General features: G+C 47.6%; 1 protein-coding gene across 1 annotated transcript; it reads right to left on the bottom strand.

The window, feature by feature from the left end:
* Positions 1–2,046: 2,046 nt before the first annotated feature.
* ss18 (SS18 subunit of BAF chromatin remodeling complex) lies at positions 2,047–19,051 on the bottom strand. The gene is given in 14 exon segments (XM_076973416.1): positions 2,047–4,331; positions 6,134–6,235; positions 6,237–6,265; positions 8,394–8,448; positions 8,450–8,502; positions 8,505–8,516; positions 9,533–9,610; positions 9,848–10,009; positions 10,480–10,704; positions 15,861–15,942; positions 15,944–16,000; positions 17,582–17,666; positions 17,918–17,994; positions 18,869–19,051. Coding segments are annotated over 14 exon segments (1,113 nt in total). The 5' UTR covers positions 18,938–19,051; the 3' UTR covers positions 2,047–4,304.
* Positions 19,052–27,739: the final 8,688 nt, after the last annotated feature.

The following is a 27,739-nucleotide window of genomic DNA, read 5'->3' as shown; positions in this document are numbered from 1 at the left end:
GCATGGCTTGGGTCTCGACAGAGGCAGGCCTGTATTTTGAGATGGCGTGCACAGATGCGGTTTCTGACTGATCAACGGTATGACACGGGCAGAAGTCAGATTGCAAATTAATTTGTGCGTTCAAACATAACAAATTGTGCCTTTCAGCAGTCTTCTCACTCCAGCCAGCCAACAGCGACCCGCTAAGTGGAAGCTGGTTTCGTTCACGCGCCACACGGCTCACCGCTCTTTTACGGGCAGGACGGCCAATGTCTCGGCAGCCCTGACGGCTACGTCACCCGTCTCCTTCCTACCGTAAAGCTGTGCCGTGCGGACGGAGGCGGTCGGGGACCCTCCAGCCACGCCCCCCCATATACGGTCCCGGAGCACGGCGGCTCCAGCCCAATAAAGTCGAGCCTCTCCCCAGGGCCACCCTCTCAAGCCTGCGGCCGAAGCCTGTTTTTGCACCATTTATTTAGTGTGACACATCTCCAATTAAACTGTGGAGGCTGCTGCATTTCCCCCTGTAACCACCCCTTATTCCTCCCCACAGACCTGCAGTCACACAGAGTGAGAGAGCAGGAGAGAGAGACAGACAGGAGAGAGAGAGAGAGCAGGAGAGAGAGACAGACAGGAGAGAGAGAGAGAGAGAGAGAATATCTTGCCTTCCAGCTATGATCCCAATGTCATTTTCCCCACTGCGGTTGCCGTGCAGCTCCGAGAGGCGCCAAGAATTATAATAACAATATATCAGAATATTGAACGAGATAATCAAGGGCTGAAATGAGGCTGTCACAGCGCTGTGCCCACAACAGCGATGGCAGACGACGTGACGATGGCGGCGGCCCTCTAAGATGACACCACCCCGGGGAAGCACGCCAGGGGGCGGCCGAGGCCCCTTCTTATTTTTAGAAAACCGGCGTGGCGCCTTTTGTGAGAGGTGTGAACAGAAGTTGAGTGCATATTTCAGGTACGAGCCTCTCCGTGCTCCCAGAGGCATCTCTGCAGCCATCTCACTACTCCCTCTTAATTCTCCTTCATGTCGAATTCCACATGCCCCCCCTCCACACCCCCCAAGTGAGCTTCTTGATGTTGACACTCTGTTTTTGTCATTTTCAAGTCCGCGAGCCACCCGCGGGCCCCACCGCCGCCGTCGTAGGAGTGACTTTGTCCGACCCCGAGCGCATCCGCGGGTTCACAGCTGAGTCTGGTGGCTGCCAAGGCCCGCGCCTGGCGGTGGGGGGGGGTGCCCAATCGCACGGCTCCGCCAAGAGGACGGGCAGGGGGGGAGCCCCAGTAGCAGCTGGGAAGGGTGGGGTGGCCAGCTGTGGAGCAGCAGGGTGGAGGGAGCGGAGAAGAGATGCCACGCGACAGAGAGAGGGAGCCACACGCACAGGGAGAACAACTCTTCTACACCTTCACCATCTCAGGAAGCTGCTCGGGCTGGTGCAGGGACTACACACGCACCCCCATGAAAAGATTCTCTTTATAAGCACCTGGGCACACGGCCACTTGCTCCAATCGGTTTCCTCCGTCCCACCGCTGGCCCACAAACACACCCCCCCCCCCCCCCCCCCCCCCACACACACACACACACACACTTTCACAGGCTGACCACACATCTGGCATGCCATCTGTATCTCCCCCTTCTGACGTGACACGCAGTGGCTCCAGGACTTCAGAGGAAGGGGGGGGGAGGTGTGAACGCGTCCCTGCACCGGTGAGCTGCAGCTGGACACGTTAGAGGAGCTCGGGGGGAGGCACCATCAGGCGGGCTTTCAGAGCTACTCCCTGGTCCTCCACCCAAACTGACAGGACAACCACAACACCCACAGTTGTAGCTCCGGCCTTAATGCAGTAACTGATGCAAACATGTTTCTGAGTGTGGGTGTGTGAGAGAAATTGTAGTAATGTATACTGCAAATCTATATTCTCTACATAATCTATCCATATTACATATCTATATCTATATATATAGGATATAGAATTTAGAGCAGACGTTTACACATTCACGCCCACTACTCCAAGAAGTTACAATGAAACCAAATGAATTAACTACAAGCGAAATCCAAATTACAATAATTTATTCAGCCATTGTGTTCAGTTACAATGATGTACAACTTTACATCGTCATGGAAACAGAGAGGAGAATGGCACCTTGACGTTGCATCGTGACACGGAGCACCAAACGGACGCGTCTCAACAGCACAAACGTATTCACACACACACACGCAGTTCACACGCACACGCGTGGTACCGTGGTAACCGCCCCGCCTTCACACCCAGCCCATAATAGCACATGCTCAAAATGACACAACAGGAGTTACAGTTTAGTGCTACAATCAGTACCTTCCTTTTAGTTTATTTTTTTTAACATCTAAATAAAACGAAAAACTGTATTCGACAATACTTTTGACCGACTGGTGCGAATCAAGTAGCGTACAGTGAAAACTCGGCAGATCAATACAAACACCTGGATGGGAAGCGATTATACTGAACCATGTTTGGTCATGAGACATTTTCACCCCGTTAACCCCAAAATCAAACAGATACTACAAAGTTACTGGTTGTAGCTTTAACGTGAGAAGCGTAAACTTAAGAAATATTCATCAATTTCATTTTTTCGTTTACCTGGTACCCAGACTGCTAAAGTATTTCCAGTCTGAGTCATCAGGGACAACCAGCTAAGGGACAGAACAATAAACCAGGCACCATGGTAACAGGCTTGCCATGATGAAAACATTATTGCATAATGACGTGTTTTGCGATATGCTTCCTATAATTGACATCGACTCTTACAGTATAATCTTTGCAGTAGCACTCTGATGTCAGATGAATTAACTTGATTTTAAATATTTAATACATGAAACAAATAAGAACAGTAAAAAGCTGGAAATGCTATAAAAGGTCATTTTATTTAAACGACACTCTCTGGGAATCTTCACATTCAAGGGCCAAGGACCAATTGTTAGTTAAAAAAAGTAGTAAAGGAAAAGTGAAGTTCACCAAACTATGTCAGGCTGACTGCAAACCAAGAGAGGTGTAAGAGAGCAGAGGCAGGTCTTCACCTCTCCGATCTATTAACCCAATTTGAACGTGGCCCCTGCCTGCCCCTCCTGGGGCAATTTCAATGGATGGTGTCCAGCCGAGCAGTTGGGCCTAAACCGAAAGGGCCCCGTGAACACAACACCGTAGTCACAACGACAGCACACGGCTTTAATCAAAATTTAGCACGGTGACACGGAAGCAAAGACATTACACTAGATAAGAGTTTTAAAACCAAAAGAATAATAAAAACTGCAAAAATAACAATAATAAAAAGACATAATTAGCAAAAAATTAAACAAAAAGGGTCCAACAAAGAAAAGTACAATATTTAGAACTAAGTTTCCAAAATTCTCAGTACAAAGTAAGCTCTATCTGGAAAGCATAAAATACATTTGTACATTATGACAACTTTGACCTTGACATGTAAGAATATTCCCTGTGCAAGACCCCCCCTCTGGGCCCTTCCTCCTCCCTAAAGCATTATTGCTTCATCTAAAACTTTCACACAAATGGAATAAAGAGATGGTTACTAACGTTGCAACCAGAATACAACTCAATGCTGCAGTATATCAAAACGCCCAACCTCGTGACTCCGCCCCCACGGACAATGCTGTGTGCAAGTAAGGCAGTTCTGATTTTTTATTTTTTGTTTTATTTTTCTTTAAGGCATTGCTGCTTTCGAGATGGCTTTTAAAGAAAATAATGGAATACAGACCAGAGAACTATGAAAGATTATGAAAGCTAATATTTCGTTAAAGGAACAGTAATCCATATTTCACACACAAGCCACATTGAGCTAGCTCGCAGACGAGCAGGCTCACGTGATGCGTAGACGCAGGACGTAAACCACACGGGTGCCTGTGCTAGTGCAGCACAGAGGTGCGGCTCCACCAGCCCCCAGAGCGCCTGAACCTCATCTCTTCAAGACTAACTACACAGCTAAGCACTCATCACACACAGATGCCATCAAGTGATAATGGAAAACACAACGTATTCAGAACCGAAACATCTCAGTGAGTGCTACAATGAAAGTGTAGGTGTGCACTGGAGACCAATCAATAGGAGTTATATTTAGGAACTACGTGATACTACTTAAAAACATTATGTGATCAGGCTGTGTCTGTGTGTGTAGGTGGGGGCAAAGGGAGGCATCCATCTCTCTAGAATTTAGAAAATTGGGGTGGGTGTGGTCAGAGGGGAGGTGGGTGGGGTCTCAGAAGCCCTTCTACAGGTCCAGAAGGACAAAGAGGCTCCATCAGGAGATCGGCGGCCGGCGTTTACTGCTGGTAGTTGCCGTACTGTCCCTGTGTGAAAGAGGAGGAGAGAGGAGGAGGAGAACAGGGGAGATGAAGAGGAGAGGAGGGGGAGAAGAGGAGAGGAGGAGAAGAGGGGGGGTTAGAATGGCGGGTTCCTCTCCTCATCCTGTGCCGCCGGGACGGCCGCAGACGCCGGCTGCTCTCAGTCGCGTGTTCTTTATTAGGGAGTAGCGGCTATACAAATGTCAACGTATGTCAAAACAGCACTGACCCCATGACCCACACAGAGACTCACGACATTAAACCCCCCCCAACCACCACCACGTTACAGCAACACGGCCGCTCTAGCTCACCACTTTATCTGTTTATCTGTGTCTGAGACAGGAGAACAGTAGCTTCAACATATCTTGACATTGGTGTGAGCAGAACAGTAATGATACCAAAACAAAAGACAGGAAGTGAGGAATGCTTCGGAGGTATAATGCCGTTTGTGCTTCGGGTCGATAAGCCCTGCCTAAGATTCCACGTAGTTAAATGGTCTAAAAAGAGTTTTTTTTTTTTTTTTTACTGTAACAAATACAGCATATCGTTTATCGAGATTAAATGCATACTGTTAGGTAAATGCACAAGGACACTGCAGGACACGTAGTGTTTCACAAACAGACTGCCCTTTTCGCCTCTAGGTGTATTTGGTGGGGCAGCTTCAAGTTTATTCATCAGTTTGGTGACTACATTTAACCAGCAGGTGGCAGCATGGCCACAAATGAGTAATGAGAAAGCTGAGGGTGCAGGAGTCAGTGAGATGGGGGGGCAGACTGGTGTCCTACTGGGGTGGGGGGGTCCACACTGAGAACGCTTCAGCTCAAGTGCCCCTCTACTGTTTTCCTACTGTCCTTTCAGTGTTTTGTTTTGTTTTTTTGTATTTTACATGGATATTTCTAAACAGGGGTCGAAAACGGCTTGACGATGTACCAAGGTTGCCAGTGCTTTGCATAATTGGGCAACACACACACACACACACACATCTGAGATGCGGCACTGATGCTCGTGAGTGTGTGTGCTCTGCGTCTACAGTATTTACACAATAATGAGAACTATTACGGCTCGGTTCTGCACACAAAGACCCGAGGATGATTTCGACCCCTGATTACAAAACAATGTAAAATCCAGGAGTTGGGAAATGAAGACAGAACAGAAAAGAGAAAAAGGGGGGGGAGGGGGTGGGGAGAGGCCTGGAGTCAAAACGTTCAGATTTGACAACGGCGTTTGTTCACGGCAACCATTACCTTTGCTTCTTACAGATCTAGTCAGGGGCTGAAAAACTGGGTCCTCTATTTCCTGACGTGCCCCTGAATGTTCAAACATAGACATGTGAAAGAGAGGCTGCGGCCTCGTTCGAGAGCCGCAGGAAGACACAGGAAGCGGTGGCTCCGGCGTGCGGCCCCCGTGAGACGCCGTCTCCACCCCGATTACACGCCACCGCACGGCTACCCCGCGCCGCGCCGTCCGCCGGAGAACACTCCGCCACCAGGCGGACGCTCTGTTCTGGTCGGCCGGCAGCGGTGAGAACAGAACCCCCTCCTGATGCCCTCCGCTGGCACTTTATATATGTTTATATATTGAACACAAACATGCTGCTCCTTCAGTGGCGAATGTGAGCAGGATGGGAACACAAGGGCGGATTTGGCAGCTGGTGTGTGAGGAATGTGGTGAAGGCCCGTGTGCAGGAACACAAGACACAGCGTTACTTACCGCAGTGACCAGCGTGCCGAGTCGCACCCTGTAAGCTGCTCTAAGAGAAAGCAATGACAAAGGAGAGCGTGGGGGGGGGCTCTCCCTCACTGGCGTACCTGCTCATAGCCGTAGGGGCGCTGAGGCTGGCCCTGGGGGGGGCCGGGCTGGGGGGGCCTGTAGGCGCCATACTGCTGTCCTTGGCCCTGGGGGTAATTGGGGGTACTGGCCAGGCGTGCCCTGAGAAGGACCTACACAAAGAGGGAGGAGAGGGCAAAGGTCAATAACGCAGCAGAAGAGAGAGAGAGAGGCAGAAGAGACAGACACACACACACACACACACACACACACACACACACACACACACACACACACACACACACACACACACACACACACACACACACTCCTCCAGTCCACTAGAGTGGACCACGGAACATCTACCTCATCTGAAAGTCAACAGGCCTGAATACGTTCACACGGAAGCATCTGGGAACTGAAGGCAGCCAATCAATCAGTGTATCGGCTCTGACGACCAGGAGGAGGAGGAGGGGGAGGAGGAAGGCCGTCTCTGAACCCCGCAGCAGTAATGACGGTGGCAGCCCCGCCAGGTCAGCGCTGCCCTCCTAATGTGACCCGGCATCAAGGAGCCCATAAAGCTGGATTTAAAAGCAGCGAGCAGAAGCTCATTAAAGGTGCTGTGGGCCGGCGGTGCGTCTGGTCATTACGGACGCCAGCAGACCCGCTCCGTAGCTCCGCCCCCCCGCATCAACCCACGCCGGATCATTAGGTGCACCGGACTGCCTTAACCTTGTGGACGCTCTGGAGAACGTCTTCCAGATGGTGCTCTGAGCTTCTGTGTGTGCATGGCTCATTATTAAGATGTGAGCAGCCTCTCTGGCAGAGACAAAGAAAGGAGACACACGATGACGACGCTGGAGAAGGAAAGCAGAAAAGAAGAAAGGAAGGAAACGAAGGAAGAAAGAAGAGTCCCCCCCCCACACCTGCAGAGCTTAGAACCTTCACGTAGACATCGCTCCCTCACGTCTCCCTCACACACCACCACACGTCTCCCTCACACCACACATCTCCCTCACACCACACGTCTCCCTCACACCACACGTCTCCCTCACACACACCACCACACGTCTCCCTCACACCACACGTCTCCCTCACACCACACGTCTCCCTCACACACACCACCACACGTCTCCCTCACACCACACGTCTCCCTCACACCACACGTCTCCCTCACACCACACGTCTCCCTCACACACCACCACACGTCTCCCTCACACACCACCACACGTCTCCCTCACACACCACCACACGTCTCCCTCACATCACACGTCTCCCTCACACACACCACCACACGTCTCCCTCACACACACCACCACACGTCTCCCTCACACACACCACCACACGTCTCCCTCACACACACCACCACACGTCTCCCTCACACACACCACCACACCTCTCCCCTCACACACACCCACCACACCTCTCCCTCACACACACCACCACACCTCTCCCTCACACACACCACCACACCTCTCCCTCACACACACCACCACACCTCTCCCTCACACACCACCACGTCTCCCTCACACCACACGTCTCCCTCACACACCCCACCACACGTCTCCCTCACACACCCCACCACACGTCTCCCTCACACACCCCACCACACGTCTCCCTCACACCACACGTCTCCCTCACACCACAAGTCTCCCTCACACCACACGTCTCCCTCACATCACACCTCTCCCTCACCCACAACCCCACCACACCCACACCTCTCCCTCACACACCCCACCACACCTCTCCCTCACAACACCCCACCACACCTCTCCCTCACACACCAACCCCACCACACCCTCTCCCTCACACACCCCACCACACCTCTCCCTCACACCCCCCACCACACCTCTCCCTCACACACCCCACCACACTCTCCCTCACACACCCACCACACCTCTCCCTCACACACCACCACAACTCTCTCACACACCACACGTCTCCCTCACACACCACACCGTTCTCCCTCACACACCACACGTCTCCCTCACACACCACACGTCTCCCTCACACACCACACGTCTCCCTCACCACCACACGTCTCCCTCACACACCACCACACGACGCTTCCTCACCCTCACCAAACCGTGCTTCACATCACGCTAGTCGTAATAATGTCATTAATAAATAACAAGAGAAGAGTCGTCGTATCTGGTTCTGGGGGGGGCCTGGCGGCGTACAGACCCCCCCACAGAGCTGGCGGAGGTGCGTCAACGGCTCAGGCGCTCAGACTGCTCCACACACAACGTTCCCCAGCTCCCCCAGGCCCGGGTGAGGCCCACTGAATGTGGAAGTGCTCACCGTAGGCCTGCTGCTGGCCTGCGTAGGCCTGTTGTGCTGGGTACTGCTGCGGGCATCGGGTACGCCTGCGTCCTGGGCCGGGCCCGCTGGTAGGCTTCCTGCTGCTGGCATACTGGGTGTTTCCTACATGCAAAAAAAAGAGAGAGAGAGAGAGAGAGAGAGAGAGAGAGAGAGAGAGAGTAGAGAGAGAGAGAGAGAGAGAGAGAGAGAGAGAGAGAGAGAGAGAGAGAGAGAGAGAGAGAGAGAGAGAGAGAGAGAGGAGAGAGAGAGAGAGGAGAGAGAGAGAGAGAGAGAGAGAGAGAGAGAGAGAGAGAGAGAGAGAGAGAGATATATATATAAAACCAAATACTGGATGCTCCATACTGAGTGGGACTGCACATCTATGAAGTCGTTAGTTTTCATTACATCACTTCACTTTTCCCGAGCTAAACACTCTTGAAGTTGTATCGGAGGAAGACGTTATTCTGGATTACCAGATTACTACACATAAATATAATACTGGAGGTCTGTGCTTTACCTGCTAAACCAACCACAACATGCCTTATTCAATATCCCCCCCATTGGTCCACGACTGTCTAAGGAAGCCATCTCAATGGCCACCAGGTGACACTCTCCATCTACTGGACACTGATGCCCCCGGGATAAACCAGTGTGCCTAGCGTAGTTAGGAGAGTTCTCTTCTCTATATAGCCTGTCCCGTCCTGCACACAGACCCAAACCGTTTTCAACAAAGCTTCAGGAAGAACTCCTGCACTACACACGACCTCCATCACCAGGAGCGTCTGCAGGTGCCAAGACGACCCGGTGCCAAGACGACCCGGAAGCTTCCGCGCTCAAAGTCCTGCGCACAGGACCAACCCCTGAACTCCAGCATGACAAGGAACGAGAGACGCTGCCCCGGACCCGACACTCCCACACCGGTAACACCGACACCGGCAGCCGAGACCCGGTCCGATACAGCTGTTTAATGATGTGCGGCGCTCACAGGTAAAGGCTGCAGCAGGTGGTAAAGGCTGCAGCAGGTGGTTTAGGACCAGTGGTGCCACCACTGGTCCTAAAGCCCAACACACACACACAGAGGAGGGAGTGTGTGTGTGTGTGTGTGTGTGTGGGGGGGGGGGGGGGGGGGGGTGTCTTACCCTCAGGCGCTCCTTGCCCCCCGTGACTGTACTGCTCCCCGTAGTAGTCCTCCTGACCCGGGTACTGCTGGGGGGGCCCTGAACACAAACACAGCGTCAGGTCTGCGGCCTGCAGGAAACTACCACACGGACTCACGATGCACACGTGGACACGGATCAAACATGACAGCCGTGTAGAGAACATACATCTCAGGAGCCCCTCTGAGGGCTCGTTTACACACGTCAAACACACTTCATTCATCTACACTTCATGCATGAAGCAATACTTTACGTAAACACCAACTGCACACGTCTAAGACGGTGAAGGTGTAAGACCTTGCTGGGGAGGCCGGTACGGTGGCATGGGTCTCTGGCCCATCACATGGTTCCCCTGAGCCATCATTCCCATGGGGTTCTGTTGAGCCTGGTAATGCTGCCCTCCACCACCAGGGGGCATGTTGTACTGCTGGGACGGAGGCTGCTGGTGCATTATTGGACCTGGAAGGGAGGAAGAGGAGTCTGGCCTTCCTCGTCTCAAAGAAAATCACCTCACAAATGAATACGGCCCTATCCATTACGGAGTTCTGTCATCAAAGCGGGTAGCGGCGTCTATTAAAAGGCACGAGCAATTCACTCCTCCAATTACAGTCGAATCAGAGCACTCTAACGAGAGAGAGAAAGAGAGAGGGAGAGGGAGAGAGAGAGAGAGAGAAACCTATAGCGTTTTATCATAACGAGCGGTTTCTTCAATAATGACACCATGACGGCTCCGGTACACAAACGAGCGCTCTAACGAATCACTGCAGCTCGGCCCTGATCACGTTAGAGGAAAGAGCTCCGCAAACATTCTGATGAATTCACACTAGGACTCGAACACGCAGTGTGTGTGTGTGTGTGTGTGTGTGTGTGTGTGTGACGGTGTTCTCCGGCGTCTCTCACACACAGGCCGGGTAGCGGGGGAGACGTACCTTGGTTGGGCTGCATGTTCATGCTGGGTCTGGGCCCGTAGCTGCCCATGGGCTGGCCCTGGCTCATGTTCATCTGGCCCTGGCCGCTCATGCCCTGGGAGGAGGGCACGGCGTGGTTGTAGGCGCCCAGGGAGCCGTGGCTGCTGGCGGCCATGTTCATGCTGCCACTGGCCATGTTGGGGGGCTGGTTGGGCCCGGGGCCCTGGATGGGCATGTGGTTGGGTCCTGGAGGGAGGGAGGGAGAGAGCACGAGGAAGAGGAGGGGAGGTGAGGAAGACGCTGCTTCCTGCTGACCGACGCTGTTGCGGAGCGAATTTTGAAATTGTTTTCTAAAGTATAATAACCTATTTACGTGCTAATCTTTACCTTTTGCATTCCTATATACATTTTACAGGTTTTATTCCGGCCGCTGACCAACTTTCTGCCTTCACAAATCAGCAAGCGTAAGTTTATATATCGGCTAGACACGGTAAGTGTTTTGATTTATTCATGGCTGGTGTTGGTTTGTTCCCGTGTTCGGAGTGTGGCATGTTTAGTCTAGACCCTTTCGCCACTGATAGTAATAGTGATAGTATTTGTCAGAGGTGCAAACTAGTAAATTCTCTCGTGGCGAAAGTGGAAAGCTTAGAGCGACGCGTCCACTCATTATTGAGGGATAGAGAGACAGGGACAGGGTCTGTAGTAGGTGTGGACGCGCCAGGGAGAACTAGCGCCTCCGCGACTCCGGCAATAGAGCCCTCACAGCGGGGTGAATGGGTGACGTCTCGGCGGCGTAGTCGGAGAGCGAGGGCTGCAGCTACCGCTAACGCCAGCGCTAGCCCACCAGAGCACCACTCCCCGGTTCACGTGTCCAACAGGTTTGCCCCGCTCAGTGTTACACCCACTGAGGAGACTCTGGTCATAGGAGACTCTATAGTCCGACACGTGAAAGTAGCTGTAGCTGTAGGGGCACCAGCGGTTACAGTCAGCTGTTTACCGGGAGCCAGAGCGCCGGACATTAGTGGCAACCTTAGACTGTTAGCTCATAGGAGGTTTTCTAGGATAGTGATTCATGTAGGGGCCAACGATATACGTCTGCGGCAGTCAGAGGTGACTAAGGCTAATGTTAAAGAGGTGGTTAAATTAGCCCAGACGATGTCCGATGCCGTAATCTGCTCTGGCCCCATCCCAATGCGGCGCGGTGATGAGCAGTACAGCAGGCTCACGTCGCTAAACCGCTGGATGTCCAAGTGGTGTTCAGAAAATCAAGTGGGCTTTATTAATAATTGGGAAGAGTTCGAGGGCAAGCCTGGTCTTTTAGGCAGGGACGGTGTCCACCCCACCCGGGATGGCGCTGCCCTGTTATCTTGCAGCATAGCCCATAGCCTGTTAGCTAGTCGGCAGAGTAGCACTAGAAGCTGCTGACTGTCCAGGGTCGCGACCAGGCCGCAGACTAATGGGTTAAACCTGTCTGCGAGCTGCTTAGAGGCGTCACCAAGTTCCCTTAGGATTGAGACTGTGTCTGTGCCCCGGGTTAAACTAAATCATAAGAAAATAGTCCGCCCGAAGTTTTTAACTAATATACAGACTTCACATCAAATTATTACAACCTATATGACCGATCTGAAAATTGGATTAATCAATATTCGATCGCTCAACTCAAAAGCAGTTTTTGTAAATGAACTTATAACAGACCAGAAAATTGATATTCTTTGTCTAACTGAAACGTGGGTTCAATCTGGTGATTATTTAACTCTAAACGAAGCCACTCCTGTGGGATATAGTTATATACATAGACCTAGACTGTCAGGCAAAGGAGGTGGAATATGTATAATCTATCGTGATTGTTTAGAAATTCATCAGAAATACTTAGATATCTCAAACTCATTTGAGATGCAGTCTATTAATGTTATTAGTCCATCTGAAAATAAAAGTACATTCTCCCTAACTAATGTATACAGACCACCAGGGCCTTACTCAGATTTCTTAAACGATTTCACCGATTTTGCAGCAAATTTAGCAGTATGTAGTGACAAAATAATAATGGTAGGAGACTTTAACATACACTTTGATAATGCGGAGGATCCACTGACAAGGGCTTTTACTTCTATATTGAACTCTGTCGGCATTAAACAAAACGTAGTAGGACCTACACATTATCGAAATCATACCCTAGATCTAATATTAACGCTGGGTATCGACGTAGATAATATAAACATACTCCCGCAAACCGTAGCAATCTCCGATCATTATTTAGTAAAATTCGATTTTCACCTTAACATAAATACCCGCCCGTCTCCTCGGCAGTGTATAAAGCGCTCAATAAATTCATCAACAGCAACACGGTTTATTGAAACCCTCCCTGACTTAACTGCTTTAGCCCACTCGCCATCCGATCCAGGAGAGTTAGATAGTCTAACCGACTACTTAGAGAATACCTGCAGATCAACTCTAGATATAGTAGCTCCACTAAAATATAAAAAAGCTAGATCCAAAAAGCTCGCCCCATGGTACACCGACCAAACTAGAAACTTAAAACAAATAGCACGTAAATTAGAGCGGAAATGGCGATCTACTAAATTGGAAGTATTCCACTGTGCCTGGAAGGATAGCATTATTGACTACAAACGGGCACTCACTAAAACACGCTCAGCATACTTAGCCTCACTGATAGAGAAAAATAAAAACAATCCTAGATTTCTTTTTAATACTATTTCTAAACTTACAAAAAATCAAGCAGGCACAGAACCTCAGATTCCAATAAACCTCACTAGTAATGTATTTATAGATTTCTTTGATAATAAAATAGAGAATATTAGACAAAATATAAAACCCTTTATTAGCAATACAACTGGTATGTCATCTGGTTTGGTTGATATTGATTTAAATTACATACCGGGAGAAAAACTTGATGCTTTTCATCCACTCCCAAAATCAGAATTAGAGAAAATAATTTCTTCCTTAAATTGTACTACCTGCACATTAGACTCAGTTCCCTCAAAGTTATTAAAAGAGGTATTACCAGCTGTAACTGAACCTCTTCTAACTATAGTTAACTCATCCATTACAATAGGTCACATGCCCAAATCATGTAAATTAGCAATTATCAAACCTCTGATCAAGAAACCAAATCTTGATCCGACTGTGCTATCTAATTATAGACCCATTTCAAACACATCATTTATATCTAAGATCATAGAAAAAGCTGTTGCCCAGCAATTATGCCTATATCTGCATAGGAATAACACATTTGAAAAGTTCCAATCTGGTTTTAGGCCCCATCACAGTACTGAAACAGCATTAGTTAAAGTAACAAATGATCTCCTCCTTGCATCAGATCAAGGCTATGTATCACTGTTAGTGCTTCTTGATCTTAGTGCAGCTTTCGACACAATTGATCATAGGATCTTGCTAGAAAGGTTAGAACGCTGGGTTGGAGTCTCAGGCACAGCCCTTTCATGGTTTCAGTCTTACTTAACAAATCGCTATCAGTTTGTAGAGCTCAATAATATTTCATCCAAACGTACAATGGTTAAATATGGGGTCCCGCAAGGCTCCATCTTAGGACCACTATTATTTACATTATATATGCTACCATTGGGCACAGTTATAAACAAACATGGTGTCAATTTTCACTGCTATGCGGATGACACTCAACTTTACATATCAGCCAAACCCGATGACAAACTCAGTTTAGGAAAAATTGAGGCCTGTGTAAGAGATATTAAATGCTGGATGTCTCTAAACTTCCTACAATTAAATGAGGACAAAACAGAAGTTCTCCTTGTGGGCCCTAAGGCCGCAAGACAGAAAATTCCAAACTTAATGCTTAATCTTGCAGACTATCCCATTACACCTGGCACAGTAGCCAAAAACCTAGGCGTCATACTCGACTCCGACCTATCATTTGATAAATATATAGATCATACTACTAGGATAGCTTTTCTACATCTCCGCAACATTGCCAAATTAAGAAATGCATTATCACAGGATGATGCAGAAAAATTGGTGCACGCCTTTGTTAGCTCTAGACTAGACTACTGCAATTCACTACTGTCAGGATGTTCAAATAGGAATCTAAATAAACTTCAAGTAGTTCAAAATGCCGCAGCTAGAGTTCTGACCAGAACTAGAAAATTTCAGCATATTAGACCAGTCCTATCAGCCCTGCATTGGCTCCCAGTTAAATTTCGTATTGATTTTAAAATTCTATTATTAGCATATAAAGCACTACACGGGCTTGCTCCTGAATACCTCCAGGAACTTATTTCCTATTATGAACCCCCACGTCAACTAAGATCACAGGGTGCTGGTCTGTTATTAGTTCCACAAATTAACAAGGTAACAGCAGGGGGAAGAGCCTTTTCTTATAAGGCCCCCCAGCTTTGGAATAATCTTCCTAAATGTGTCCGGGACTCTGACACAGTCACAATCTTTAAATCTAGGTTGAAAACCCACTTATTTAGTCTAGCGTTTGATAATTAATATCCCCCTTAGATAAAGGTACAGATCCAGGGGTTCATAGACGAAGGGTTTTATGGTAGACTGGGGTGCTGGTGCTGTCATCCTGTCACTGCTCGTGGTCACTCAAGTTTGTTGACAGTGCAGTGGACGGATGCCATTGTCTCAGAATGCCCCCAAGCCTATGTTACCTTCTGGTTCTGCCTTTTTTTAGCTAGGCTGTAATAATTTAACTTAGTGCCGGAGTTGCTGCCACACTCCAGAAATGTTTATAATTTTACCTGTCCTGTATATGTCCTCATACAGAGCTAATTTTCCCTGTTTCATTTCTCCACATGGCTGCCCGCCTGCTTGAGGAATAATGAGATGAGGAGAGACAAGCGATCCATCCTGGCCGGCCACCTCCTGCCTAACCGGATGCCTACACCATGATGGACATTATTACATATTTTTCGGTCTAAATGGACATTATTGCATCTTTTACATTCTGTCTACATTCTGTCTATATTATTGTTGTTGTCATGGTGACCGGTGTCGGCCAGAGGAGGATGGGTTCCCCCCCTGAGTCTTGGTTCCTCTCAAGGTTTCTTCCTCATGCAAAAAAACTAGGGAGTTTTTCCTTGCCACTGTCGCCTTTGGCTTGCTCACTGGGGGCTAGGACTCGGCACTTGTAAAGCTGCTTTGTGACAACAACTGTTGTAAAAAGCGCTATATAAATAAAATTTGATTGATTGATTGATTGAAGGCACACATTCCACGCGCAAACAAAAAACTAACGTGTAAATATTTCAGAGGACACAAGAGGGCGCCAGTCCCGCCGTATGTGCCACGTTACGCCAACACGGCGCACACGCCGGGGCCCGGAGACGCAGGAGCGGTGACATCACCACCCACGGCCCATGCTGCAGCGTTGCTAGGCGACGGCAGAGCGGGTCTCTTACCAGGCATCTGGCCGTTCATCTGGGTCTGCATGTGGGGCGCTGGTGGGGCGTCCGCCGGCATGCTGTGGCCGTGGGGGGGCTGCTGGGGGGGGGCCGCTCTGATTCATCCCCCCCGACATGGGCATGTTCTGGGTGGGGGGCTGTGGACAGAAACGCTCCGTTAATCACACGTCCATTAACCCACTCAGACTGAGCTGCACACAACACACTGCAGGCTGCACATCACACACACACACACACACACACACACACACACACACACACACACACACCTGTATGTACAACATCACAACAACCCAGCGCTAGACTATACTAATGTATATGTACACTCACGTACACACATCTACACCAGTCTGTACAACATCACAACAACCCAGCGCTAGACTATACTAATGTATATGTACACACACACACACACATCTACACCAGTCTGTACACCATCACAACAACCCAGGGCTAGACTATACTAATGTATATGTACACACACGTACACACATCTACACCAGTCTGTACAACATCACAACAACCCAGCGCTAGACTATACTAATGTATATGTACACACACACACACACACAACACATCTACACCAGTCTGTACAACATCACAACAACCCAGCGCTAGACTATACTAATGTATATGTACACACACACACACACACATCTACACCAGTCTGTACAACATCACAACAACCCAGCGCTAGACTATACTAATGTATATGTACACACACACACACACATCTACACCAGTCTGTACAACATCACAACAACCCAGCGCTAGACTATACTAATGTATATGTACACACACACACACACATCTACACCAGTCTGTACAACATCACAACAACCCAGCGCTAGACTATACTAATGTATATGTACACGTACACACACACACACACATCTACACCAGTCTTTCTGTACTATCACAACAACCCAGCGCTAGACTAAACTAATGTATATGTACACACACACACACACACACACACACACACACACACACACAAAAAATTCTACACAATATTTTAGGTGAGTATCTGCAGTGCACTATAGTGAGATTTTCTAAATTGTACTAGTAAAATAAATTAATTTTTTAAAAGGGCATTTCTGACCAGCCTCCATCAGCTGAGCAAGCAACGCCCTTTGACCTTGGTGTGCAGAGGTATTGATCCACACATGTAACATCCCTGTTCCTACGGAGACCTTGTGTGTAAACCTCTACATCTGTGACTGCAGTGCAGCTCCTCACTGGAGTGTGTGAATGTAAATGTAATGCTGAGTGGAGCAGCTGGTTAACGTGTTCACACAAAAACCCTGCAGTAGTTAACAGACCAACACGTGCCACGCTTCCCCACTTTAACGCACGTGTGGAAAAACTGCACATCTCTTAACGCTCTAGTTTGGGCACAGTGGCACAATGTGAGGAACGCTGACGAGGGCCGTTCTGCACAGCGCCAGTTACAGCACAGCGCACTCGAACCCACTGCAGCAGAAGGTCTCAGAATCGGCCAATCACAGGTGTGCGTTTGCTGTGCTGCGTCACAGCTGTTTTAGAGCAAACAAGCTCTTCATGTGTCTCAGCGCAGGAGAAACACCAATGTGTGGAGCACGGGGCCTACAGAGAAATCACTGCACCCCACAGTGTGTTCGCGTTCCTTCAGTTTAAAGATCTGTAAATACCAACTGATGGAATTTCCATACAGAACAAAGAGGAAAGATGATACTCACAGCAGGTAGAAGAGACTGCATGTTCTGATTTGAGTCTGCTATTGTGGCCAAGTAGACCAGATTTCTGTGAAGCATTTGCTGGTAACTGTTGGGGGAGGTTAGAGGCATGTGACTCCACTCTCATACATCAGTGCATCACAGTTAATCTCACGTCCTACAATTAATGCACAGCTACAGAGTTTGGTTTATATATACAAGTGAACCAATGCATTATATTAAACACAATGCACCAAAACTACACGTGAGGGAAAAAAAATCAAAACACTGCATGTAAAATGATTCAGATCAGGTACAAAGCCATGTTAAAAATAAAGCAACGAATTAAGATGAACTTACTGGGAACATTCTGCAGTTTTTCCTTTGCTTTGGAAGTCCATTATACACTGAATCAGTTGGTTGTTTTCATCAAGTAACTGGGAAGACAAATTTAAACACTGATTTCCCTTCTTCACTGTAGCTAGTTTGAATATTATAAACTTCTGCGTGTCAGAATGTTATAATCTTCATTAAAAACATGGGTTCAATTCTAGACGTCCGAGCTTTATCGACAGTGTCAAGATTGAAACTATTAGCGAGGTTTATAACAGTTAATGTGACAGTAAACCTAGTGCGACCCAAACAAGCCCTCGCAGCTACTTCATTCTTCAGCTAGCGGGACAGCTAGGCTAACCTCCCCGGACCAACAGCCACTCTAGCCGGCCTGGCCCTCGCCCACACACGGCCGCGTCCGCCGGGCTCGCCGCCTCATATTCGCCACGGAGAGAACCCAGTTAGCGCGAGCCCCCCCAGATACTAGCGCGAGCCCCCCCAGATACTAACGCGAACCCCCCCAGATACTAGCGCGAGCCCCCCCAGATACTTGCGCGAGCCCCCCCAGATACTTGCGCGAGCCCCCCCAGATACTTGCGCGAGCCCCCCCAGCTACTAGCGCGAGCCCCCCAGCTACTAGCGCGAGCCCCCCAGCTACTAGCGCGAGCCCAGTCAGGTGAACGTCGGGAGCCGTTAGCTCCATGCTAAGCTAACAAAGGCAACGGCTTACGTTCATCACTGGCGACAACCAACATGTTGGCTACAGGAACGTGGGCCTTTCGCGGGGCCGGCGAGCTCGTTGGCCGTAACACAACATGTAGCGGGGTCAAATAAATCATTTATTTAATGACTTGTGTGTTCGCGCCACACGGATATTAGAGGCGCTCGCGAGGACGGCTTCGGCGTCACCCTCCAGCTAGCGGAGTTAGCCGTTAGCTTCGGTCACCATATTCCGCACCATTATTAAAATATGTTTACCTTTTGTATCCCCGCGGGTGTGATATCACCCTTCGCGCGTTGCCTGTGAGGCGCAAAAGCCACCGACATGGTGAAATTGTGGGGGGAAAAACACCAGAAACACCTAAAACATACAATCAAACAGCCTGCGTTAACAAATCTTCACATACGGCGCAGACCGGAAGGTTCGTCTGTCGTGAAGAGTGGGGACCCACCGAGTTGTACCAAGTGGCCCGTTTTAAAAACTATTCTCTCCAGACTTTAAATACGACAATATTTACGCAAGAAATATTGGGCCAAATGCGTATACACGTATATTAAACTAAATTAATCATTCAAACGCAGGTGGATTTTACAGTGGATTGTCAGTTCTCCCCTCGAGTAATGGTTTGTTCCGAACTGCGTCGCACACCACCACAAGGAGTTCAGAAAGCAAATGGTTGTAGTCTAGCTAGGCACAAACTACGCACTAAACGACATGATAATAATTCGCTCGTAACTGTTGTTCTAATTTCCTGTGATGCCGATTATTTGTTAAAACATTGCACATGCAGGAGGGGTGGGGGTCCTTATTTGCATGAAGTCATGCCACCACAAGGTTGAGCGTTTTGAAGATGGCGGGAATTCAATCATGTGCTTCGCATTTTGAAAACGTTCATGTTAAGCACATATCATGAACCAGGGCATGGTTTACACACTCTTCAAACTTCATGCAAAAGCTTCATTCCATTGAAAAAGAGTGAGGCAGACAAGTTAAGCTATGTGAAAACGACATTGCTGGTTGAAAGGAATTAAATTGCAAATTTGTTTTTCAAATACCCTAGTTTGTTAACCTGAAAGCTGATGTAATATAAACACGTTCTGCCCATAAAATAGGCCTGCAAATGCCTTTTTGTATACTGTTTCAAATGTGGCTATTTCAGATATGCTAGTACTTACATTGTAACTAGACTAGTACACTAGTACACCAAAGGATGGAAAGGAAGAAGACGTGGACTGAACAATAGGTCCAATGTCAATAGGGCGTGGACTGAACAATAGGTCCAACGTCAATAGGGAACCTTGAAGTTTCCTACTGTTTGGAATTTCTAGACTCGTGTGTTGTTACAGAAACATTCAGTCATTGTAATCTGACTGGATTAAATTTAAAAATTAATAATCAATCAATCAAAGTTTATTTGTATAGCGCTTTTCACAACACATGTTGTCACAAAGCGCCTTACAGGATTTAAAAGGTTAACAATACTACGGGTCCAGAACCCTAATGAGCAAGCCAAGGGCGACAGTGGCGAGGAAAAACTCCCTAAGATAGTGGGGAATAGGAAGAAACCTCGGGAGAACCAAGACTCAAAAGGGAACCCATCCTCCATTGGGCGGCCCGTTAACACACAGATTACACAAAATACAGACAAATCAAGTCACACACAAATCACACAATCAGACTAAGTAAAGGTAAAAATGAAAGTTCTGGGTTATGATATTGTCACAGTAAATGTCTGTTGATGAACGCCAGGCTTTCATTCCGTGTCGGAGCAGCGATGCTGGTATTGTAGGCTCCGACTGCAATGTTACTCTCCAGGTGAACCTCGGAGAAAAGATACGAGATGTAGTAAATATGTAACAGATTAATCAAAGGCCAAACTAAACAGATGAGTCTTTAATCGAGTTTTAAACATTGAGACTGTGTCTGAGTCCCGAATAGAGGCAGGAAGATTAATAATCAAAATAGCAAAGCTCAAAAACTCCACAATGATCCACCATAAAGATCCAGATATTTTGGGGCTAGATAAATACTGATTTCACACTTGCTATGAGATTTCTTATAACCATATGATACCTGCTTCTAAGCTGTGGCTGACATGCCTGCAGTGCTATTCGCTACAGCAGACTTGTACTGTGTCCTGTCCTGATTCTGGCTGACACTTTGGTCATTAACTAAATTGGTTGAATATTGTCCAAAGCGCACACAGGTTAATTGCCTCCTTCAGCACATAAATGAGAGATGGGCTCATTTTGGACAAAAGATGTGCCCCGCAAAGTTGAACACACATTGTGTTCCAGGGGATGTGCAGACCTGCAGGTGTTCTTCAGCAAAGGCTGAATCGATCTGGAATTTGGAGATACTCCCTAACTCCTGACATTACAAAGCTATTATGTTTTGTGTTGTGTGTAGGTTTCAAAGATTGATGCAGTCACATAAATACAGGTAGTCAGTCCTGAGTGACATAAAGATACTTGTTAAATATTTGCATTTTAAAATATGGCTCTAATTTATCTGTGAATTTTAATTTTCTAACTACTGCACTGTGTCCAATACCAAGAATTCTTAATTGTTTTTTAAGAATGCAAATCTCTGTATATATCTCAATGTCTGGTTAAATATCGTTTGTTTTCTTTGAAATAGTGGACATAGGCACGGAGCACCTGGCTATGCCCTCTTTATATACAAGCGGTTTGTTTCCACAAGCACTCTGACTGCTGAGCTGATTTGCCAAAGGCACACATACGCATACAAACTGGATTTCTACCACCAATAGATTTTCTCATATTTATCACACAACCAAGTGGAGATATCAGGCCCTTAACATTACACTTAACTCAGTGTCATTTGTGCAGAGGTGGACATTCCAGGTTCAGAAAGTAAAACGTCTTCCCAGGATTTTACTCAAGCTTGCTGGATTTTCTAATCAGTTTAATCCAGGTAAAATTAGTGGAATTAACACAATCCAAGAAGCCTGAGCAAAATCTTGGTGAGGACTTTTACTTTCTGAACCTGGAATGTCCACCTCTGCATTTGTGTACACAGTTTCCTTCTCTGTTGATGTTGCGACGGTATCCCAACATTACCCACCATCAGTCCTGTGTTTAACGTAGGAGCCCCAAGCTGTCGTCTGTACAGTCATGTTCTTCTATTGCAGATGGCAACAATCATACAAAGAAACTGTTAATTCCTTTCAATTGAGCATTACAGACATTTTGGCAAAATCCAAAGTAGGAAACATAATGCATTTAATTAACCTGGTAAGTAAATCCTTACAAAAATTATGTGAATATTTGGGCTCAAACCAACCTGGGCCTACTTGATAAAGCATGATGGGGATTTATCCAATTGATGTTCCATCAGGAACTGTGAGTGGCCCGATTTACCCTCCACACTCCGCATCTTACAGAAAAACGTTGTTTACATCTGTGTCCCATGTTTTTACCAAACATCCTCTTTGGAGCAGCAGACAATTCCTTATAATCCTGACGTTTCATACTGGGGAACAATTAAGTACAGCTGGTATTGTAAATAAACTGAGATTCACCCATTCACCAGTGTGGTAAATAATCCCTCTGAGATTCACCCATTCTAAATAATCCCCCTGAGATTCACCCATTCACCAGCACTGTAAATAATCACTCTGGGATTCATCCATTCACTTGTTATTTCACAAGTACATATTAAATATCCTAGAGAACAACCAAAAAGAAATAGATGGGGGTGACCTTTGACCTCATGCACAGTTCTTCCAATCAAGCAAGAGGTGATTGCTCCTAGAGGGAGTATCGGTAAGGGAGTATGGGGGAGGGAGTATGGGTAAGGGAGTATGGGGGAGGTAGTGTGGTTAAGGGAGTATGGGGAAGGGAATATGGGGGAAGTTCAGATAAATACCAAATGTGTTTGACAAATGTGGAATTGAAACTTCATGGTAAAATACATTATTATTAATATATTATTATATATTATTATATTATTTGACTGAATGACCCTTTTGAAACCCGAGATGCTGAACTCATTCTCACTCTCATCACTGTTTCACATGAACAGCGCCTGATGACTCTTAGCTGCTGATTCATTTGGTTGCCCATTCAACCTGGTTTGTAATCTGGATGTCATCCTTGATTCAGCTCTTATAGTGGTTAATACTCCTCCGTGGACGCTCTTATAGTGGTTAATACTCCTCCGTGGACGCTCTTATAGTGGTTAATACTCCTCCGTGGACGCTCTTATAGTGGTTATTACTCCTCCATGGCTGCTCTTATAGTGGTTAATACTCCTCCATGGCTGCTCTTATAGTGGTTAATACTCCTCCATGGCTGCTCTTATAGTGGTTAATACTCCTCCGTGGCCGCTCTTATAGTGGTTAATACTCCTCCATGGCTGCTCTTATAGTGGTTAATACTCCTCCGTGGACGCTCTTATAGTGGTTAATACTCCTCCATGGCTGCTCTTATAGTGGTTAATACTCCTCCGTGGCCGTTCTTATTGTGGTTAATACTCCTCCGTGGCCGCTCTTATAGTGGTTAATACTCCTCCATGGCCGCTCTTATAGTGGTTAATACTCCTCCATGGCCGCTCCTATAGTGGTTAATACTCCTCCGTGGACGCTCTTATAGTGGTTAATACTCCTCCGTGGACGCTCTTATAGTGGTTAATACTCCTCCATGGCCGCTCTTATAGTGGTTAATACTCCTCCATGGCCGCTCTTATAGTGGTTAATACTCCTCCATGGCCGCTCTTATAGTGGTTAATACTCCTCCGTGGCCGCTCCTATAGTGGTTAATACTCCTCCATGGCCGCTCTTATAGTGGTTAATACTCCTCCGTGGCCGCTCTTATAGTGGTTAATACTCCTCCGTGGCCGCTCCTATAGTGGTTAATACTCCTCCGTGGCCGCTCCTACAGTGATTAATACTCCTCCGTGGCCGCTCCTATAGTGGTTAATACTCCTCCGTGGCCGCTCTTATAGTGGTTAATACTCCTCCGTGGCCGCTCTTATAGTGGTTAATACTCCTCCGTGGCCGCTCTTATAGTGGTTAATACTCCTCCATGGCTGCTCTTATAGTGGTTAATACTCCTCCGTGGACGCTCTTATAGTGCCGCTCTCCATGGACGCTCTTATAGTGGTTAATACTCCTCCATGGCTGCTCTTATAGTGGTTAATACTCCTCCGTGGCCGCTCCTATAGTGGTTAATACTCCTCCGTGGCCGCTCTTATAGTGGTTAATACTCCTCCATGGCCGCTCTTATAGTGGTTAATACTCCTCCATGGCCGCTCTTATAGTGGTTAATACTCCTCCGTGGCCGCTCCTATAGTGGTTAATACTCCTCCATGGCCGCTCTTATAGTGGTTAATACTCCTCCGTGGCCGCTCTTATAGTGGTTAATACTCCTCCGTGGCCGCTCTTATAGTGGTTAATACTCCTCCGTGGCCGCTCTTATAGTGGTTAATACTCCTCCGTGGCCGCTCCTATAGTGGTTAATACTCCTCCGTGGCCGCTCCTACAGTGATTAATACTCCTCCATGGCCGCTCCTATAGTGGTTAATACTCCTCCGTGGCCGCTCTTATAGTGGTTAATACTCCTCCATGGCCGCTCCTATAGTGGTTAATACTCCTCCGTGGACGCTCTTATAGTGGTTAATACTCCTCCGTGGACGCTCTTATAGTGGTTAATACTCCTCCATGGCCGCTCTTATAGTGGTTAATACTCCTCCGTGGACGCTCTTATAGTGGTTAATACTCCTCCATGGCTGCTCTTATAGTGGTTAATACTCCTCCGTGGCCGTTCTTATAGTGGTTAATACTCCTCCGTGGCCGCTCTTATAGTGGTTAATACTCCTCCATGGCTGCTCTTATAGTGGTTAATACTCCTCCATGGCCGCTCTTATAGTGGTTAATACTCCTCCATGGCCGCTCTTATAGTGGTTAATACTCCTCCATGGCCGCTCTTATAGTGGTTAATACTCCTCCATGGCCGCTCTTATAGTGGTTAATACTCCTCCATGGCTGCTCTTATAGTGGTTAATACTCCTCCATGGCCGCTCTTATAGTGGTTAATACTCCTCCATGGCCGCTCTTATAGTGGTTAATACTCCTCCATGGCCGCTCTTATAGTGGTTAATACTCCTCCATGGCCGCTCTTATAGTGGTTAATACTCCTCCATGGCCGCTCTTATAGTGGTTAATACTCCTCCGTGGACGCTCTTATAGTGGTTATTACTCCTCCATGGCTGCTCTTATAGTGGTTAATACTCCTCCATGGCTGCTCTTATAGTGGTTAATACTCCTCCATGGCTGCTCTTATAGTGGTTAATACTCCTCCATGGCCGCTCTTATAGTGGTTAATACTCCTCCATGGCCGCTCTTATAGTGGTTAATACTCCTCCATGGCCGCTCTTATAGTGGTTAATACTCCTCCATGGCCGCTCTTATAGTGGTTAATACTCCTCCGTGGCCGCTCCTATAGTGGTTAATACTCCTCCATGGCCGCTCTTATAGTGGTTAATACTCCTCCGTGGCCGCTCTTATAGTGGTTAATACACCTCCGTGGCCGCTCTTATAGTGGTTAATACTCCTCCGTGGCCGCTCCTATAGTGGTTAATACTCCTCCGTGGCCGCTCTTATAGTGGTTAATACTCCTCCATGGCCGCTCTTATAGTGGTTAATACTCCTCCGTGGCCGCTCTTATAGTGGTTAATACTCCTCCGTGGCCGCTCTTATAGTGGGTAATACTCCTCCATGGCCGCTCCTATAGTGGTTAATACTCCTCCGTGGCCGCTCTTATAGTGGTTAATACTCCTCCGTGGCCGCTCTTATAGTGGTTAATACTCCTCCATGGCCGCTTTTATAGTGGTTAATACTCCTCCGTGGCCGCTCTTATAGTGGTTAATACTCCTCCGTGGCCGCTCTTATAGTGGTTAATAGTTAATACTCCTCCGTGGCTGCTCTTATAGTGGTTAATACTCCTCCATGGCTGCTCTTATAGTGGTTAATACTCCTCCATAGCCGCTCTTATAGTGGTTAATACTCCTCCATAGCTGCTCTGTTAGCTCCCATCCTTTAACCTCCAGTCTTCTGCTGATGGAGACTTCCCTAGATCTCCACCTACGGGACTCATCTCCCTCCCCGGGTCAGACTGGAGGCCTTTCTGTCACACCCTCTACTCTCGGTGCTGTCGTCTGTTCTTGCCCTGTACACATTGTGTTTTCTGTCCCTTGCTCTGTATATAATTTATGATTTGATGTAATTTTGTCTAATGTAGGATTATCCCACACTGTGCAAAATGAAGAGTTTGTAGCTTCTTTCACTGTGCATAGCACATTTCTTTTGATAATTCTCACTTAGCAACACTGGACCCTGACGACTCACATGCTAACATCAGGTGTAAAAAAACATAATCTTTTTATGAAGTGAAATTGGTATCTTGATCTATTGACAAATGTTGGGGGTAAATAAATTAATCAAAGCAACATTACTTTTACCCCCGAAAAAACATGTCTAATAGTGGCTTAACTGATTTGTTATCACGGGCATGTCCTTCAAACTCTGCATCTAATCTCATTTGCTCATAAAGAATTTGTCAGACTGAAATAACAAACAAAGACAGCAACACATCTAAACAACTTTTGATTGCACGGTGAGCTGTCTAATCCTTTGGAAACAGAGCTTCGCCTGTATCTCCTCCATCTCATCGATGGGTGGAGAGAGTATTACGGCGCGTGCAGCCTGGGGCCCATCGCCTTTCCTAATCAGTATTGATATGGCGCGAGACGCAAAGCTCATCACCCGCCGCGGAGAGGCGGCGCCGTCATTAATGCAGCCAATAGCGCGTGCACTGGGATGACCGACAGTCGCGAGCGGCCCGGGGATACGGGTTTGCTGTACGGCGTCAGCGCACGTGCTGAGCTAACACAATAGCGGCGTGAACGCGCGCAGGCATAAGCCTCGACCCAGGCCGGTCGCACACGTGAGCACATACACGCGCCTCATTGCAACCGTATGCACGTGCCTGCCTTTACCTGTCCACTTCATTATTTTGTGCTGTCTTACAAGTGAATATGCAGTTACAGACAGTCAAATGTTGACATGCATAAATCGTCAATCACCCTCTCTTCATCACGGGCAAGATTCTGCCCACAGGAACAGTTCTGTCCAGATATTATTTGGGTGCAACACAAAATTGTGTGTTTCTGTTTTGTTTTTCTTTTTACAGCATCAGTGTCACTGCTGAGTCGAGAATGCTACACACCCCTCAAAAATATGCATCCAATCGCGGTCCTGTGGAGCCCTGATGCAGGACTAGGCGCGCACATTATGCAGGACATCAGTTGAGCTGTAGATGGCACAACTACAAGATGTTACTGGGGGCTTCTCGGGACGCCGCAGGCACACGGGTTGGTTGCAGGTAGTCATGTGTGACGCAGGAAGTGAGAACAGATAGCCTGGAGGAGAATAACCGAGCTTCCCAGTGAACAGGAGTCCAGCGCTGTGTAACAGTAGACACTTGTAGGGCAGGGTTGGTCGAGACAGGGATGGTGTTCACCAGGAGATGACCACCCGAGGCTGCTCCTGACCTGCGGTGGGGGGCAAATATCCACATTCATTTGTTTTCTTTGAATATCCACCTGTTGTTTTTATGTGTCCATTTACAAATTCTCATAGTTGATGATGATGAAACCCGACTGTCCTGTTACTGGGTTTCACTTTACACTACAGCACCAACGTACTCTTCATCTTCTTGTGAACTTATTCTAAGAACACCGGTGAAAGTACAGTAGGTCTCATAAAACGAGTTACAGCCTTGAACTTTCAAGTTCCTATGCGGGATAATTAGAACCTGCTGATTTAGAAGCTACTGGTTAAATCTTGGTGTTCTTTTGCTGTCTATTTGATTTATTCAACGCGATGGTTTCAGATCTTACTACAAAGGAATTATTTAGCGTCAGAAATGGCTGCAAGGACGTTTCCATTTGTCGCCAGCAGATGGCAGTATTACCCCAGTGCAGTGCAGTCGTCTCCCCCTGCTTTCATCTTAGTGGCCAAAGGAATGACAGGGAGCAGGGAAAACTGCAAACAGTGAACCCTGAGCTCTGACATGTTTTTCTTTCAATCTGTTTGAACATTTCAC

Source organism: Brachyhypopomus gauderio, chromosome 14 (genome assembly GCF_052324685.1).
Source record: "Brachyhypopomus gauderio isolate BG-103 chromosome 14, BGAUD_0.2, whole genome shotgun sequence".
NCBI lineage: Eukaryota > Metazoa > Chordata > Actinopteri > Gymnotiformes > Hypopomidae > Brachyhypopomus > Brachyhypopomus gauderio.
This window is presented reverse-complemented; position numbering and strand designations above follow the sequence as displayed.